This window comes from Solanum tuberosum, unplaced genomic scaffold (assembly GCF_000226075.1).
Source record: "Solanum tuberosum cultivar DM 1-3 516 R44 unplaced genomic scaffold, SolTub_3.0 scf00893, whole genome shotgun sequence".
Lineage (NCBI taxonomy): Eukaryota > Viridiplantae > Streptophyta > Magnoliopsida > Solanales > Solanaceae > Solanum > Solanum tuberosum.
The window spans coordinates 20,069-37,893 of NW_006239792.1; the positions used below are offsets into that span (position 1 = coordinate 20,069).

Consider the following 17,825-nt stretch of genomic DNA (forward strand, 5'->3'; position numbering starts at 1 on the left):
GTGTTTGACCTTTCCAAAAAAAAAGAAGAGAAGACTTTCTTGAAGGCCAAGACATGTTTCGCAAGCAGTGTCATATGGATCCCACTTATTTATGGTAACAAAATCAGTAAAAACCTGACTACTTACTGCACAATATTTTTTTTTTAATAATAAATAAACATAATTCTTAACTAGCTTTAGCGGATAATTATGATCTTTAATTTTGGATGTGCATAAAAAAATATTTAAAATTGTATAAATAAAAACATTTGTCCTACCTGACAATTTTATGTCTTACATGTCGTCCTATGTGTATTATGACATATAGAACATATGTATCTACTTATTCAGTTTTATATAAGTGTAAGTGCTTACTTGCGCACTAAAAATTGAAAAGCTTAGATATCAAAAACATATCTATGTGTTTTACTTTTTATATATGTATATTTTAGACCAAGCAATCCCTTAAATGATTAATTCAATAATCCTCAATATGACCAAGAAAATTTATTTATAAAATTTGAATCGCCAACTAAACTAAAACTAAATTATGAGAGTAAGAAAAAAATAGTTTGTCAATTCACAATAATAAAAAAGACAATGTACTATTTTTTTTTCAAAACTTATGTCTAGAAAAGGCTTAAAAATCTAATTACCAAGTCATAACCTAGTAAATAAATAACGAGAACTTCCTAGAATAATGTACTCACCAAAGTGAAATAATCATAAATATAGGAGATTAATCAGAGTAAAACGAAAAGATTAAAAGAAAATAAAACTAAAAATAAAATGTGATATTTTTAAAGAACACGTGGATGAAGTGAATATCAGAGAAAATAAATATAGTCCTTAACAGTCATTGTACTCGTTTCGCCAAATTGCTTGGAAACTCAATATAAAGCTGACGCCAAAAAGAGCCGTCCTCTTTAACCCTTTCCTCTGTGAAGTGAGTATTATTATTTTTCCTCTTTTACTTTTGTTTTCCTTTTCATTCTTTTGGTGGCTCTGAAGCCGCGTCTACCAATTCCCAGGTATTCTATTCTCTCTTTCCTTTGAATCTTTTTTTCTTCTGTTATCTGTTTTTAGTTTTTAGCTCTGAATCACTAGTCAATGATTGTGTTTCTTGAGTTGTTCTGTAATGTGAGTTGCTGTTTGATCTTAGTGTTTGCTGTTGTTAGCTCTGTTTTTTCTTGAATTTCTGTTGAGAGAATGGTGTTGATGAATTGGAATGTGGGGTTGTTTTATTTTTGCTGAATCTGATAAAGATTGGACCTTTTTGTCCATTTTTGTTGTTCTTTACTTTTCCTGTAAATGGAGGGAACCAATTTTATTGCAAAATTTCGTCTTGGTGAAAAGGGTTATTTACCATGGATTTAGTTTACTAGTACAAAATGTATCAAATGTTTGTTTATGTAAAACATGTAGTTATTCAGACTTCTGTCATATGTTTTTGACTTCTTAACTTTCTTTTTTCATATTTTACCCCAATTTTTTTTTTTCTGGAAATGAGAAAAAAAAATCCTTGTAATTTCTTCTAGTATGTGTTATTAAACATCCAGGACTTTCGAACATTAGACTCTAGTCACTAGGTTTTACAGTGCTAATTAGGGCCTGGGTGTGTTCTTGTTAAACAAACATGAATTTGTAGGTGGTAGTATATATTAGTCTTTGTCTATGGTTTTCTGAAATAGCTTTTGATTGATATATTTAGTTTTTTGAAAATGCTTTTAATTGATAAATCTATTAAGGGTTTGTCGAAGTTTTTTAAATTTCTTTGAGTTCAATCCTCTTGTCCTTTCCGTAGAAAACAAGATGTGCTTGAGCTTGTTAACATACTACAAGCCTATGACAGTGTAAGTTTAGCTCATCATTGACTCATAGTGCTGTGATTGAGCATTCTTTTTTTCTAGTACCTATCCTGTAATTATTATAAGTAGGTCATAATTTTGGAGCTTCCCAACTCTATTTTTAGTCCTAGATATTATGAGTTGCTGTATTTCAACCTCTCTATCTTTTGTCTTCTCCTTTGGAAGTCCCCACTGCAATCATGCTGGTCATGCTCAACAATAAGAAGGAGGCATTCCCTTGGTTAATGAGTGGAATATGTGATGATTAATGTTGTGATACCTTTGATGGGTGATGAATACTGATATTGTCTAGTCATGTGTATGAGTCAATGATTGCTGTTCTGGACATGCTTATTTTAGATTTTATGATGACATAGTCTGCTAAGCCAAGTGTCCAAATGATAATTTATCATGTGCCATTAACTAAAGTAGGCAACCAAGAAATAGTCATAGGAGTTGAATGATATTTCCAAAAAAAGTCGTCAATTTATGAATTTCATGTAGAAACATAAGTTAATATGCAGCATTGGTTGAATGCATACTTTTGCCTTGTATTATACTTCTCTATGCCATGATGAACACTTGACTGGCTAAGCAAATAATTTGGTGATTCCTAATTCATTTATGACTTGCTCTGCTGCCTTGAAGATCCTGGAGCATCTTATGGCATTTTCATTATATTTCAATCATGTTTAAGGTCTAAAGATCTTTTTTTCCCTGGCTTTTACAATTTAACTTGCAGACTATGCTTCGGGCAAAGCAGCTCGGCACACTCTCCCAGTCAGCTAGGTCTTTTTTTCTAGGTGGATCACGATGTAGTGCAGGAGATGGAAGTTCCTGCACTTGTTCAGAAGATGACACTTGTATTTCAAAAAGGCCGCAGACTAGAAATGACGTTCGACATCCACAAATATCATCCAACCTAGTGTCAAAATCCTCTGTAGGGGTTGGTGCCTTATTATCTGGAGATGCTGTAAAGGTTGTGAGCTCCAAAAAAAATGAGACTTTAGACTCTCCAGTTTCTAGGCCGCAGGCCATACCAGTATCTACCTTGTCTGGGCGGGTAGACTCTGTTAAATATGGTAACATTGATGCCGAGATAACTGTACAGTCCTCACCTCCCATCTCAGACCAGTTTGTCCGGGCAGGTATTGCAGCAGTCAGTTTTTTATCTGATGTGGTAAACTATAAGATACCTATGTTAGATGGAAGCGAAGTGCTTAGCTCATCCAACAACTGTGTGGTGGATCGTACAAAGCCTGTATCCAATGTGAGACCATCAAATATAAAGACCTCCAGAAATGACAAACTTCAAGGAAAAGCTTCTACTGATACACCTGTAACGTCAACCCTTGCACATAATTCGAATTACACAAAAAACAAAGGTGATAAATGTAATTCAGTCAGAGGCAGGAATCCTGTTTCGAACAATGGTGTTGGGGAAGTGGAGACCCATGGTGTTATCCCAGATTCTTGTGACCGGAGGAGGACAATGCCTCCAAAGCCCAGAACATATCCAAATCGTAACATGACAAATGTGCGTGGCTCTGAAGGAAAGCTTAAGCATGAGATTCCTGAAGGTTTCAGCAGGCCACAACGAGCAACAAAGTTGCAAAATGCAGGAGTAATGGTCAGGCAGTTCTCTAATAGTAGTCATGTTGTTGGAACAGTTTCTCGCATTATACAACAGTTAAATTGGAGTCCTGAGACGGAAAATGCTCTTCGTGAACTCAACTATTTATTAGATCCATACCAAGCAAACCAAGTTCTTAAGCAGATCCATGATCATGCAGTTGCTCTTGGCTTTTTCTACTGGTTGAAGCAGCAACCAGGATTTAAACATGACGGACACACCTATACCACCATGGTTGGCATCCTGGGACGTGCTAGGCAGTTTGGGGCAATTAACAAGTTGCTTGAGCAGATGGTCAAAGATGGGTGCCAACCAAATGTAGTGACATATAACCGTCTCATTCACAGTTACGGCAGAGCAAACTACTTGCGTGAAGCATTACATGTCTTTAGTCAAATGCAGGAAGCTAGAGTTGAACCTGACCGTGTAACCTATTGTACTCTAATTGACATCCATGCAAAAGCTGGTTACCTTGATGTTGCCATGGACTTGTATGAAAGGATGCAAGATGCTGGGCTCTCTCCAGACACTTTCACCTACAGTGTCATTATTAATTGCCTTGGAAAAGCAGGCCACTTAGCTGCTGCGCACAAACTGTTCTGTGAGATGGTTAATCAGGGCTGTGTACCAAACTTGGTAACCTACAACATTATGATTGCATTGCATGCAAAAGCAAGGAACTATTCTAGTGCATTACAATTATATCGAGACATGCAGAATGCTGGATTTGAGCCAGACAAGGTGACATACAGTATTGTGATGGAGGTGCTTGGCCATTGTGGCTATCTGGAGGAAGCTGAGGCAGTTTTTACAGAGATGAAAAGGAAGAATTGGGTACCTGATGAACCTGTATATGGTCTACTAGTGGACTTATGGGGAAAGGCTGGGAATGTAGAAAAGGCTTGGAACTGGTATCATGCGATGATTAATGCAGGTTTATGCCCCAATGTGCCTACTTGCAATTCTCTGCTCAGTGCTTTCCTTAGAGTTCACCGGTTGCCTGATGCGTACAACTTGCTTCAAAGCATGCTTGAATTGGGTCTAAACCCTTCTCTGCAAACTTATACCTTGCTCCTCAGTTGCTGCACAGAAGCTCAAACATCCTTTGACATGTCATTTTGTTGTGAGCTGATGGCAATCACACGTCACCCAGCACACACATTCCTTCTGACCATGCCAGCAGCAGGACCCGATGGGCAAAATGTGAGGGATCATGTGGGCACCTTTTTGGATCTGATGCATAGTGAGGACAGAGAGAGTAAAAGGGGTCTTGTTGATTCAGTTGTTGATTTTCTGCACAAATCAGGACTCAAGGAGGAAGCTGGATCTGTCTGGGAGGTGGCAGCGGACAAGAATGTCTACCCTGATGCAGTTAGAGAGAAAAGCTCCTCATATTGGCTTATAAACCTCCATGTAATGTCAGATGGAACTGCGATCATCGCACTGTCAAGAACACTTGCCTGGTTCCGCCGACAGATGCTTATCTCGGGAATCCGTCCAAGCCGCATTGATATTGTGACAGGATGGGGCCGTAGGAGTCGTGTGACTGGATCCTCTATGGTGAGGCAAGCAGTACAGGAGTTGCTTAACATGTTCGGCTTCCCATTTCTTGCTCAGAATGGGAATTCAGGGTGCTTTGTGGGCTGTGGGGAGCCTCTCAGTAGATGGTTGGTCCAGCCTTATGTCGAGAGGATGCATTTGCTTTAGTGTTTGGTATCAAGAATTTCTAGCATAAATCACAATTTTGTCATTGAAGAGGAACTGGCTTCCTCAGGAATTAGAATGTACTTAATTATGTGCAGCTCATATGGATTTCAGTTAGTTATCCTAATTATGTTTTTTCTTACTAATCTCATATTCCGGATTCTATTTGTTTGAGTCTGACCTGAAATTAGGAGTAAGATCGTGTCTCCTGCTTAGAAGGACGTGGTACTTCTGATCAACCAAAAGAAGGAAGTAGCCCCTGCTTTCTGTATTACGTACCATTGACAGGTGCTCCACTTCAGCTTCGGTATTTTCCTTCAATTGTATTCTGTTCTGCTTTACTTGTTCCAACTCTCAAGGCTGCATGATCTTTTAGAAGAATTCTGTTCATGTTGTATTATGTAAGGCACTTAGTTGATGCAGCTTGTGTCATCCGAAGCCTTCAGAACTCACTACTAGGCCATTGTGATTGACCTCCATTGCTTATTTTAGTACTCCCTCCATTCATTGTCTTGTAGTCTGATTGAAGCTTAGTTAAGAGTAGTTTTTACTAGGCTTACTCCACTTCATGACTCCCTTGGTGCTCACTGAGAATGAAAAACAACTTCTTTTTTATGGCAAATTCAGAATTTATAGTGAGTTCAGAATGATCATTAGTATACGTTTAAAATGTAACTTTAGTGAGTTGAAAGTACCAGTATGAGATCAATAAAAGTGAAATTGAGGAATTACAGGAAGACAACCAAATCAGCTTTGATGAGTGTTATGGACAAGGCATAATTCCTAGAATATTCTGCATGTCTGCGAAGTATTATTACTACCAATTTCGTTGTCAGATGAATTTTGGTGTTTTTTTCTAATTGGACAAAAGGTCGACCAAAGTCGGAAAAACAACTACTAGTAAATTTCCTATTTTTGTGTCATTGCTGAAAGATGCAAACATATATTTCAACCGATATAAGAAAGTAAAAACAAAATTGTATTTTAACAGAAAAAACTAGTCCCTAATTTATTAGACTTTTGTCAATTAATCACAAGCAAGGGGTTCGGTCGGTTATTTTTTAAAAGTTATATCGTCCTAATTTTACGGGTATTTTATAATATGTTAAAATTAGATTTTTTAAATCATTTCAATCATATCGGTTTCTCTTTCATATCGGTACGGTTCGGTTAATTTTCATTTTTTTTACTTTTAAAATATCATCTCAAAATATACTACTATTAAAATACTTCTTTCACAAATATGTTCTTGAAGTAACACTTTAATTCTTCACCAAGAAGACAAGAATGTAAAACCTTGTTGTCATATTGTTTGATCTTAAATATTTAATGGAAGTGTTTGCATAGGTATTGTTGTATTGTTTGATTGAGTATCTATTACAGTACTTTTTAATTTTAAACCTAATTAAGTAAAGGCTAATTAAAGAATAAAGACTCAAAGTTATATAGTCACTAACTAGAGGCCTAGGACTTAGGTTATATTTATATTTGAAAAATGTTATAAAATATATTATATTAAATTTAACATACTGTTAATATATAAAATATATTTACATGTAAGGTTATTCGGTTCGATTCGGGATTTTTTTTTTCATAAATTAAAAAAAAGGAAAAAATTGTATGAAATAGCAAACTATTAATTCAAATTAAACGTTATAGCCATAGTTGATTTTATTTGTAATTCGCAGCAAACATTCCATTTTTTTGTCATCTGATTCGGTATACAATTAGCTATTTTCAGTATACAATTACCCATTTGATATACAAATGTATAAAATATATAAAATGCGTTTGTGTTTGTATAAAAGCGAGAGAAAAGTGTATATATACAAATACATATATTTCGCCTATACACTTATAATTATACAATACATATATTTTGTCCTATACACTTATAATTATACAATACATATATTTTGTCCTATACACTTATAATTATACAATACATATATTTTGTCCTATACACTTATAATTATACAATACATATATTTTGTCCTATACACTTATAATTATACAAATACAAATCTTATTATACAAATTACAATGTATAAATGAATATATACAAAACTGAACAATTTATATAAAATTTGATGTATCTAGCGAATTATACAAATCAAAAGCTCCATAGCTAACATAAATTTTGCTATGAAGCGCAATTATGCAAACTATAGTTATAACATATAAATATGATTTTTATATTTGCTATATGTGAAAGTTGTTCATTAAAAAGACCATCCCAATCGTTCGGGACGGTTATACACTTAAATAAAAGTCCACGATTTTATTGAAAAAATAGCATAAATCAGTTTGAGCGGTTTTTCATATTCTTTTGACATCCCTAATCATAAGTAATTCAATTTTTATTTTTAATTTTTTTTATGTCTATTATCTCACGCATTAAAACCCGACTAATTTAAATTTGTAAATTACCTAACTCATTTCGAATGCTCTTAACATGATTTTTTGGTATAGTTTCCCATAAAATAAATAATTTATAGTAATCATAGCCTGTAAAATTTTTACATCTACATTAAGCCAACACATGTTCACGTTAAAATTCATGAAGCTAAACCTCTTTCACTGTTTTTTTTTTTTTTTTTAAAAAAACTTCTTTTCTCAACTTCGGTAGAATCCTCTTCATTTTTTATTTTAAAATTTTGTATGATGTATATCCATCACATATACACCTTCATATGTATTTAAATTTTTTTTATTTATAAGTAAACAAGGAGATGAACACAATATCTATCAGTTATATCAAAAGTAGTATACATTGTATAGTACTAAATATAAGCAGTGTATAATTATGTTTAAACAATATATTTAACATTATTTTTAGAGAATTTGAAACCAAAAAAAGAAGGATTATATAAAAACCTTAAGAATCTCATTAATTTTAAAGCTTCTTACGTAATTTCAGATTAACATATTTTGTTGCTTAGAAAGTTCATGTTCAAACTCACCTTTTATTTATATGTAAGTTAAAAATGTGAAGTAAGTTATAATTGAAGAGGTTAATAAAGAATGAATATATATTATGTAGATAAATAAAGGAAATAAGGCAAATGTAGAGTATTTAAATAATTAATTAGATGACCAAATAGATACTGTATCTCTTAATTAATTTTCTCATAATTCCTATTTTCATTAGTCAAAGAGTTGTGATTGCCATAATCCATGCTGGCAAGTACTAATAAATAACAAAATCTCCATTTTCTCCTCATGCCAAGAAAGACTGAAAAGTTGCTGATTAGTCAGGACACAACTTTCCAGTTCTCGCCCCTCACGCTGCTAAAATCCCCTCTTCTTCCCCCTTTTTGTTCGTTAGTACTTAGTAGTATAGAGAAACAGAGATACTCTCTGACTCTGTACTTCATCGCCGGTAGATAGCTAATTCTCATTCCGATTCCGACGTTTTGTGCTTCGCCAGTAAGTTTCTGTTATCGCTTTCTGTTTTGTATACATATACATTTACATATATATATATCTGTTCAATTTGAGATAGAATTTCTGTATAGATAGATAAATATGCCTTGTTATACTTGTTTAGGCGCATGAGATACATTTATGCATACGGTTGAATTGTTATAGAATACATTGATGGTGCACAAGAAGCGGACAGTCGCTCCTCGTCCCAAACAGTCGGCTGTCACCGAAGATGCGGCGATTCCGTTGCTTGAATCGGAACAAAACCTAGTTTCAGTGTGTACATCAGTTCAGAAGAAACTTTCGAGAAAAAATGACACTTCGGCTGTTGTTGAAGGTGAAACGAATGCCTTATCAGCTTCAATAAAGCTTGGATGCGAGCGTGTCCTATCATCCCTGCGCAGGGGGAACCATACCAAAGCCCTAAGATTGATAAAGGAATTGGCAAGCAAGCATGAAAACTCGCCTCATGCACCTCTTATTCATCGTGTCCAGGGCTCTGTTTGTGCTAAAATGGCCTCCATGATTGATGATCCCAATGCTAAACATAGACATTTGAAGAATGCCATTGAGAGTGCTAGGAAAGCTGTATCACTGTCTCCAAATTCGATTGAGTTTGCACATTTCTATGCTAGTTTGTTGTATGAGGCTGCAAATGAGGGGAAGGAATATGAGGAAGTTGTGCAGGAGTGTGAGAAGGCATTGGCAATTGAGAACCCCATAGATCCTGCAAAACAGAACTTACAGGAGGAAAGTCAACAGAAGGATGAGACTCCTAATGCTCGGATTGACCATGTACGGATTGAACTCCAAAGTTTAATTCAGAAGTCGAACTTTGCATCCATTTCTGCTTGGGTGAATCAAATAGGCAATGGTGAGGAAAAAATCAGGTTGATCCCGATTAGGAGGGTGCCAGAGGACCCAATGGAGATGAGGTTGGTTCAAGCAAGAAGGCCAATTGAGATTAAAAAGGTGACTAAGATGCCTGAAGAGAGGAGGAAGGAGATTGAGGTCCGAGTGGCTGCTGCAAGGCTGTTGCAAAAGAAGTCTGAAACAGTCCAAACGCACAAAGATGGAGATAAAGCTCTGGATCTGACAACAGGATCAGCGCAGAGAATTGGTGAGAGGAGGAAAAGCAGAAATGCAAGGAAAAACTCGTCTTCCACAGAGAGAAGGGATAGGGTGCAGTCTTATTGGAACTCCTTGACTTTGGATAAGAAGAAAGAGTTGCTTAGAATTAAAATTTCAGATCTTAAGGCTCATTTAAGTGCGTCAAAAGACGGATTGGCTATTGAAGTGCTATCTGAGGCTCTATCATTATATGAAACCAATAAAGATTGGAAGTTTTGGACATGTTATCGCTGCAACAAAAAAATTACTGACTCTGTATCACACAACTATCATGTTGTGCATGAGCACATTGGAACTTTGCATCCTAAATTGCAGTCCGTATTGCCTCAGAATGTGGAGAACGAGTGGGCTGAGATGCTTCTGAACTGTTCCTGGGAACCCTTAGATGGTTGTGCGGCTGCGAAGATGCTTGATAAACAATCAAGATCTCAAGAACAGGGTTTTCTTGATGAAAAGCACCAAAGAGATAACACAGAAGAGTCTAAGTATGGCTTTTCTGAGGTTTTCTGCAATGAAGACAAATTGGATTCATCACTTAGAAATAAGAAATTTGGGGATATACCTAACAGTGATACAGTTGAAAGCAGAGTACATGATAAGATCTCAGACATTGAGTTGATGGATTGTGATAGGAATTATGGTACTAAGAATGGTTTCCTTCCTGACAAGTGGCCACTATCTGATGATCCCGACCGAGCAAATCTTCTTGAAAGAATTTCTGCTGTATTCCAGACGCTTATTGAAAGTAAATATCTTGCTTCAAGTCACCTCAGCAAGGTTATTGATTTTGCAGTGGAAGAGCTTCAGGGTCTTGCTTTTGGCTCTCAGCTTCTTAGCTACAATGTTGATCAAACTCCCTTATGTATATGCTTTCTAGGTGCCGAGGAACTAAAAAATGTGCTAAAGTTTCTGCAAGATCTTTCGTATTCTTGTGGCTTAGGTAGGTATTCCGAGAAAACTAGTTCTCGAGATGGAGCAAGCAATGCTAGTCAAGGATTTGACGATCTGGAGAAATTAATTGTCAGTGAAGATGGTTCATGTTTATTGTTTGATGAACGTTTCCTGCCGTGCAATCTTGCTCGAAGCACATGTCCAGATATAATTTCTATTGACAGAACTGCATATGTTTTGTCTAGTAATCAGTACCAGAATGAGGCTGAACTTGATCCAGAGGCATTTTTGTCCTGGATATTCACTGATTCATCAAGTGTAGAACAATTGGCATCCTGGACATGTGCAAGAGAAGAGAAAGCACAACAAGATATAGAAATTTTTCGTTTTCTTGAGCTTGAGAAGGAGTTTTATGACCTGCAATGTTTATGTGAGAGAAAAATTGAACATTTAAATTATGAGGAAGCACTGCTGGCAATTGAAGTAATTTGTTTAAAAGAGGGTAGGAGAAGAGATCATGGAACTGAAATTGTCGGACGAAGTTATGATTCTCTTTTGCGGAAGCGGCGAGAAGATCTCATAGAAAGTGACAATGATGTTACAGTTATCGCCTATAGGCTTGAGTTGAATGCTATATCAAATGTTCTGAAGGAAGCAGAGTCTCTCAATGCCAATTGGTTTGGTTTTGAGGAAACTTATAGTGGTGGAACATCTCAACTATGTGACATCAAATCTAGTAAAGAGGATGACTGGAGACTGAAGGACTACCTTCATCAAGTGGACTCTTGTGTGGAAGTTGCACTACAGAGACAGAAGGAACGTGTCTCTATTGAGGTTGGTGCATCAGCTATGGTTTAATGCTGTATTATTATTATTTTCTGTTTTTGGTTTAATCGTTTCCTTCTCTACAATTTCTTGAATTCAGCTGAGTAAAGTAGATGCTCGAATCATGCGAGTGGTTGCTGGGATGCAGCAGCTGAGAGTAGATATTGAGCATGCATGTGCCCAGGATCACCGGAGGATTTTAGTGACTCTGTTGAAATCATATATCCGGGTGCCTACTTAGCATCTACTTTTGTGATAGTTCAATTATTGCTTCTGGGATCTTTTACTGCTATTTCTCTCTTCCTTCATACTACCATTTACCTCTGTTGTACTATTCTTTTATGATGATGATTGTCTTTTCTTTCTTTAGGCACATCTGGAGGATCTGGCTGAGAAGGATGCTACCAAGAAGTCTGATGCTGCCAGTGAAGCACTTTTGGCTGAACTTGCTCATGATTCCAAGAATAGTTCTGGTGGAGGCAATGGTTGTTCTAAGCATACACATGAGAAAATTAAAGATAAGAAAAAAAGCAAAGAGTATCGGAAAGCCAAGGGTTCAAAGGTTAGACTTTTTCTGATGCAAATGTTAGTGTGTTTGAGTTGGGAAGTAATCAGTTCACTCTTATTTGCAGCCGACTAGTGGCAGCAACGAACTGCATTTGCTTCGATATCAGACTATGGAAGATGTGTACGTCTTTTCCCAAAGAAATGCTTTCTCCATAAGCTTGAAACACCATGTTATGTAGAAGTCATGATTATCTTTAATATCAGCAAATAACTTTGCTGTTGCAGCTCATTTGCAGTTACTCATGGTGGCGAGAATCAAGGTGATAAAACTGCTGGAAATGGTGATTCCTTGAATGAACAGGAGTATAGACGTACTATTGAACTCGAAGCTGAGGAAAGAAAGCTTGAAGAAACTTTGGAATATCAAAGACAAATGGAGAATGACGCTAAACTGAAGCATCTGGCCGAGCAAACTAAGAGAACTGCAAAAACATGTTTAGGGAGTATTGATACAGTTATGAAGTCTGAAACTTGCTCAAAGTGCAGTGATGAGCAATTGAAGAGTAGTAAGAAGGTCAATACTCTTATGCTTGGATTCTCCTATTTTTGTGAGAGTTTTCCCATTCTATTCTGTACAAAGGAAGTCAATAAATGTTGATGGTGTTACTTTTGAATGATATGCTTCTCTAAATTTTAGACTGAACTAGTCAATTGTAAACATATCTCATGCAAATTTTGGAATGCTTAATGTAGATGAACAAATTTCCGGACAGTTCACGAAGTCTTTCAAAAATCAATGCTGAAGGAATGACACACAAAACTGGTATGGCCTTTGTTTCAATGTCAGGAAGATTTTTTGCTAGCTAAATAAATCCCTTGGCGATACAGTGCCAGTGACTATCTCACCTGATTATGTACTCTACCATTGCTCTTATTCATGACTGTCAAATGAAGTAAGTGTGGATGAGAGTACTCTGGTAACTACTCGACGCTCTGGAAGGAGAGGATGCCAGAACGATTCTAAGCTTAATGATGGGAATTTTCCATCTGCTTCTGATGAAAAGGAAAATACTGAAGTTGGTGAACCAAGAGCTCTGCATTCTTCACATGGTGAGTTGCAATTGTTTGCTTAACTATTCTGTAGTGCCTTGATTTGCTGGCCCTGAAGAAATACCAGCATTTTCTAATTTATATTCTTTTTGGCCTTATTTTATTATGTATACTGTATTTTTTTGCGAATTTTTCGTGTGAATATTTGTCTCACCTGCTATCTTGGGCAGAAGATGGTGGATTCCTAACGAGCAATATATCCATGTCTAGTAGTAGTGTTTTCTTTATGAGACAACCAGATCCAAGCCCTGAGGAAGGAGGAACCAAATGATAAAGTTGAAATACACGTTATATTTCAGGAGCATGCTTATTTCAATTTAGTTGGAGTATATTGGCTAGTTATTAACAGTTGTATGGATGTCTAAAGCTGGCACTTGCTAGTTGATCTGAAGAGCTCAAAGCTTAGTGTTGCTTTCGTTTTGATAACCGTATATTTGTATTTGCATCTTTGAGACAAAGAAATTACCATCAAGTTAGTCCTCAATGAACCTTGTCTCTTTCCATTTTGTCAGAGGTTTAGAGGAGCAATTCGTTTTTCTTTCACTGTTATCACAGTGAAGCTTTGGTATTGCGTAGTTATATCTTCAAGCTGGCATGTTTATATATCTAAACAGTGGGACAAAGTTTGATCCAATTGTATCTGCTATTGGCAAAAGAAAATTGTGGAGTTACGAGTCAATTTGGAGCCAACTAAAGATTAGATCCTATTCCCTTTTACTTCCTCCACCTTTACCCAATAAATGAAAAGCCAAGCTGCTGGGCAACGATAGCTGCTTTTCCTTATCCTTGTAGTTTTGTTATTTATGTTACCTTGTGAATTCTGTTTATAAACAATTAAATATGATGCCTTCTCTGAGTTGATCTACCTTTGATATCAATACTAGGAAATAGTGTTCCAGCAGATAGTGGAACAAAGACATTGAGACAGCTACATGTGGAGGATGATGATGAAGGGAGGTTCCAAGCTGACCTTCAGAAGGCTGTTCGGCAAAGCCTTGGTATGCACATTTATCTTTCTTTTCCTGTCACTGACTCTCCTAAAGTGCTTATTAGTTTAGGCGGTTCTGTATATTGTTTACCACTTGTAAAAGTAATCAGAACAAATGCCTGATGTACCTTCTATTTTTCATTATCTACTGTCAATGTAAAATCTTCTAGAAATATTAATATAAAGTGTAAAATCTTCTTAAAATGTAATGAATTTTGATGAAGAAAATGACATGCTATGGGCAGAGAATTGTTTGTTTATATTTCCTTCAGTTGGCTTGAAAATTTTAACAACCTCAATGTGTACCTCTCTTGCTAGTCGAGATCTCATTCAAACTTATTGAAACTGTTTCACTGTAGTTGGAGTCTGCACAAGTATAGAGTAGTAATTTAATTGTTCCTCCACTTGTTATAGTGTTCTGCCCTCATTCTCATTCTTTTCTATACCTTTTTCATAATGCTAGACATGTTCCATGCACATAAGAAGTTGCCTTTGCTGCCTAGTCCAGGGAACGAACAAAAGGTGTTTCCCAAGGCTGGGACTTTGGGCAATGCAAATAGTTTTGAAGATGTAAATAAAATGGATGCATATGGCACTGGGCTAAAGAATGAAGTTGGGGAATATAATTGCTTTCTTAATGTCATCATACAGGTTTGTGTTCACTGGGACGTACCCTGTTTTTCAATCATAGGAGTGAGTTCACTTATATATTCTTACTGTATTTTCACGTGGAGCATGCTCTGAGAAATATCTTCTTGTGTTTCTTTAGTCGTTGTGGCATGTAAGAAGATTTCGAGATGAATTCCTGAGAACATCATCCGAACATGTTCATGTTGGTGATCCATGTGCGATATGTGCTTTGTACGACATATTTACTGCTTTGAGCACTGCTTCAACTGAAACATGCAGAAAGACGGTTGATCCTACTTCTTTGAGAATTTCCCTCAGCAACCTGTATCCTGATAGTAATTTTTTCCAGGAGGTAAATCCGAAACTGTATCAACTCCCCCCATATTTGTGTAGGAGTCCACCTACTTAAAATAACTGGCTTAAATTATAATTAGCGTTGTATTGATTTACAGGGTCAGATGAATGATGCATCTGAAGTGCTGGGTGTTATATTTGATTCTCTACATCGGTCGTTTACATCAGCTTCAGGTATTTCTGATACTGAATCTGCAGATAGTAGCTGCATGGGCACGTGGGATTGTTCAAATGGTGCTTGTATTGTACATTCTCTTTTCGGGATGGACACATTTGAACAAATGGTTTGCTACAATTGTGGATTGGAGTCCAGACATCTGAAGTATACATCTTTCTTTCACAATATTAATGCCAGTGCCCTCCGTACAATCAAGGCATGTTCTTCAAAACAATTCAGTGATGACACTTTAATATCTCTGTTCAGCATAGTAATCTTATGAGGTCCATCTATAAAGTATCTCCTGTTTAAGTTTCATGTCCTTTCCATTCAGGTTGTGTCCCCAGAAAGCTCCTTTGATGCGCTTCTGAATCTTGTTGAGATGAACCATCAGTTGTCTTGTAATTCTGAGGTTGGTGGATGTGGGAAGCTTAACTACATCCATCATATTCTCTCTACTCCACCGCATGTGTTTACAACAGGTATCGATGGTCTTCGAATTTTCCTTTCTTTTTTCTGTCGTGGGTGATTTATATCTCAAGAAAATCATCACGTGGTCCTCAGTTTCCCTTTCTATTTCTTTTCCTGCAGTTTTAGGCTGGCAAAATACTTGTGAGAGTGTAGGTGACATAACAGCAACATTATCAGCTCTTTCTACTGAGGTGGACATAGGTGTACTATATCATGGTCTAGCTCCTAAAAACAAACATTGCTTGATTTCAATGGTAAACCTTTTCTGACTCTTTTTCATTGTTTTCTGGAAAAACAAACGTTTGATTTTACATGCTGATAGTATCCAGTATCAATTCATCACATCACTAGTATTTTCATATTCTTGGTCTCATCATTTGATTACACAATTTTTTGTGATTTTCTTGGTCCATGACAAGTTATTTTTCTATTTCTGCTAAACATTTACCCAGTAAAATTTTAATTTGGAACCCATTGCATCTAATATTCAATCATCTACGTCCTCTATCACTAGAAGTTCTTTATATTTTCTACTAATGTACAAATATCTAACAAGATTAGAGATGATAAATAAGACTTGAGCAAATAGTAGGCCTTGCCAGCATGACACTATAAGACTTTTGATATTGTTGCTAGCGGGAAACCATCTTAAGTTTGATACTGTCATTGGTGGTTTAAATTTTCTTCCTCTTTTTTTTTTTATGATGGGGTCTGGATGTATGCTCCTACAAAGGTAGGGTGAAGGTCAGCGTACATTCTACCCTCCCCAGACCCCACTTTGTGGGATTACAACTGGGTATGTTGTTGTTGATGTCTGGGCTAGCTGGCATGCCCCTCGACTATTTTATTGGGTACCTACTGTCTTCCGCCAACACAGATATCGGGTAACTTTTCCTACTAAGACTTAGGTAGATGGAAAGAAATCACCTAGATTTTTTTTCTCTATTAGGTTTTGAACCTTGTTCTCCAAGGTTCGCACCCAATTCATTGACCACCAAAACCACACCCTTGGTTTGGGTGTTGGTGAAGGTTTAAGTTTGATCTTGGATTTATCAAAAAAGTGGCTTAATTTATTGCTTGATATTTATTCAGGTTTGCTATTATGGGCAGCATTATCACTGTTTTGCCTACAATTGGGATCATGGGCAGTGGGTTATGTATGACGACAAAACTGTGAAGGTAAAAGTTTTTTCTCATTCTTCAGTTTGTCTTGTTATTATTTAAAGTTTTTTTTGTAAATTACGGATATTTGATATTTCAGGTAATTGGTAGCTGGGATGATGTTCTTGTTATGTGTGAAAGAGGGCATTTGCAACCACAAGTCCTTTTCTTTGAAGCTGTAAAGTAGTTTGACTCGGAAAAGATGGTAACTCTTTTTTATATCTGAAGCTTCAAATGAAGTTTAGCTTATAAAACATGCTTGTCTTATACTGCACCAAATATGTGATCAGCATGTATTTTCATTCATGCAGCAAACACATTGATCTGACCTGCATGTTCTGTATTGATGGAGCAACAAAGGTCGCAAATTCATACTCTGGAAAATATAGGTGTACAAACCCTAGTTGTAGTATACAAACAAGTTGTCTTGATGAAGAGAGAAAAGGAGTCACAGTTGTGTGCAGACAGTTTTCATAGATCTGTCTCATGATTGGAGGACGTCATATTATAGAAAAACAAGTATAGTTCTGATGCCTTGATATACCTGGATATACTGTTGGCAGAAACAAGTTTTTGCATCTGCCAATTCTCTAAAAAAATTGGATCCTTACAATGAGGTGGCATGGTTGAGTATAGTGAAACTTTTGACTTTCCAATGGAAGCAATGTACCTTGTACGTGATATTGCTTCTGTACAATGGAAATGCTAGGATATTTGCATCTTGTATCCATTTTCAGTGTAAGGAAGTTGTATGAATTGTCGTAGTAGTGGTACAGTCTATAGTAAGTCAAATACCTCCCTTTGTGGGAAGTAAATTGAGTTCTGTAGAATTGATGGGGATTTTGTGCATGAGACGATTACAATGAAATGAAAGAAAAATTGCTATTGGTTTGTCAAGGAGGAAAACATCTTGTTGAATGCTGATTGAGTACTTGGCGTCCTAGGTTCCCCCCAACACACACACACACACACTTTCTGTATCTTCTGCACTTACACCTTTGAGTTTGTGGC

At 36.4% G+C, this 17,825-nt stretch overlaps 2 protein-coding genes across 4 annotated transcripts; both read left to right on the plus strand.

Moving 5' to 3' along the window:
- Positions 1-851: 851 nt before the first annotated feature.
- LOC102591791 (pentatricopeptide repeat-containing protein At1g74750-like) lies at positions 852-5,330 on the plus strand. Of its 2 annotated transcripts, none has more exons than XM_015305603.1 (2): positions 852-925; positions 2,569-5,330. In XM_015305603.1, the coding sequence occupies exon 2, from the start codon at positions 2,572-2,574 to the stop codon at positions 5,164-5,166; it is 2,595 nt and encodes an 864-aa protein (XP_015161089.1). In that variant the 5' UTR covers positions 852-925; positions 2,569-2,571; the 3' UTR covers positions 5,167-5,330. The 2 variants fall into 2 exon arrangements, with proteins under 2 accessions (XP_015161089.1, XP_006367706.1); XM_006367644.2 differs by having other exon boundaries at positions 920-1,010.
- A 3,070-nt stretch (positions 5,331-8,400) lies between these two features.
- On the plus strand, positions 8,401-17,712 carry LOC102592123 (uncharacterized). 2 transcript variants are annotated; one of them, XM_006367645.2, is made up of 17 exons: positions 8,401-8,592; positions 8,755-11,445; positions 11,537-11,665; positions 11,807-11,998; positions 12,069-12,124; positions 12,229-12,517; positions 12,697-12,766; positions 12,898-13,053; positions 13,938-14,051; positions 14,505-14,692; positions 14,811-15,023; positions 15,124-15,399; positions 15,517-15,664; positions 15,774-15,907; positions 16,746-16,832; positions 16,915-17,019; positions 17,126-17,712. In XM_006367645.2, the coding sequence occupies exons 2-16, from the start codon at positions 8,764-8,766 to the stop codon at positions 16,999-17,001; spliced, it is 4,821 nt and encodes a 1,606-aa protein (XP_006367707.1). In that variant the 5' UTR covers positions 8,401-8,592; positions 8,755-8,763; the 3' UTR covers positions 17,002-17,019; positions 17,126-17,712. The 2 variants fall into 2 exon arrangements, with proteins under 2 accessions (XP_006367707.1, XP_015161091.1); XM_015305605.1 differs by having other exon boundaries at positions 14,550-14,692.
- Positions 17,713-17,825: the final 113 nt, after the last annotated feature.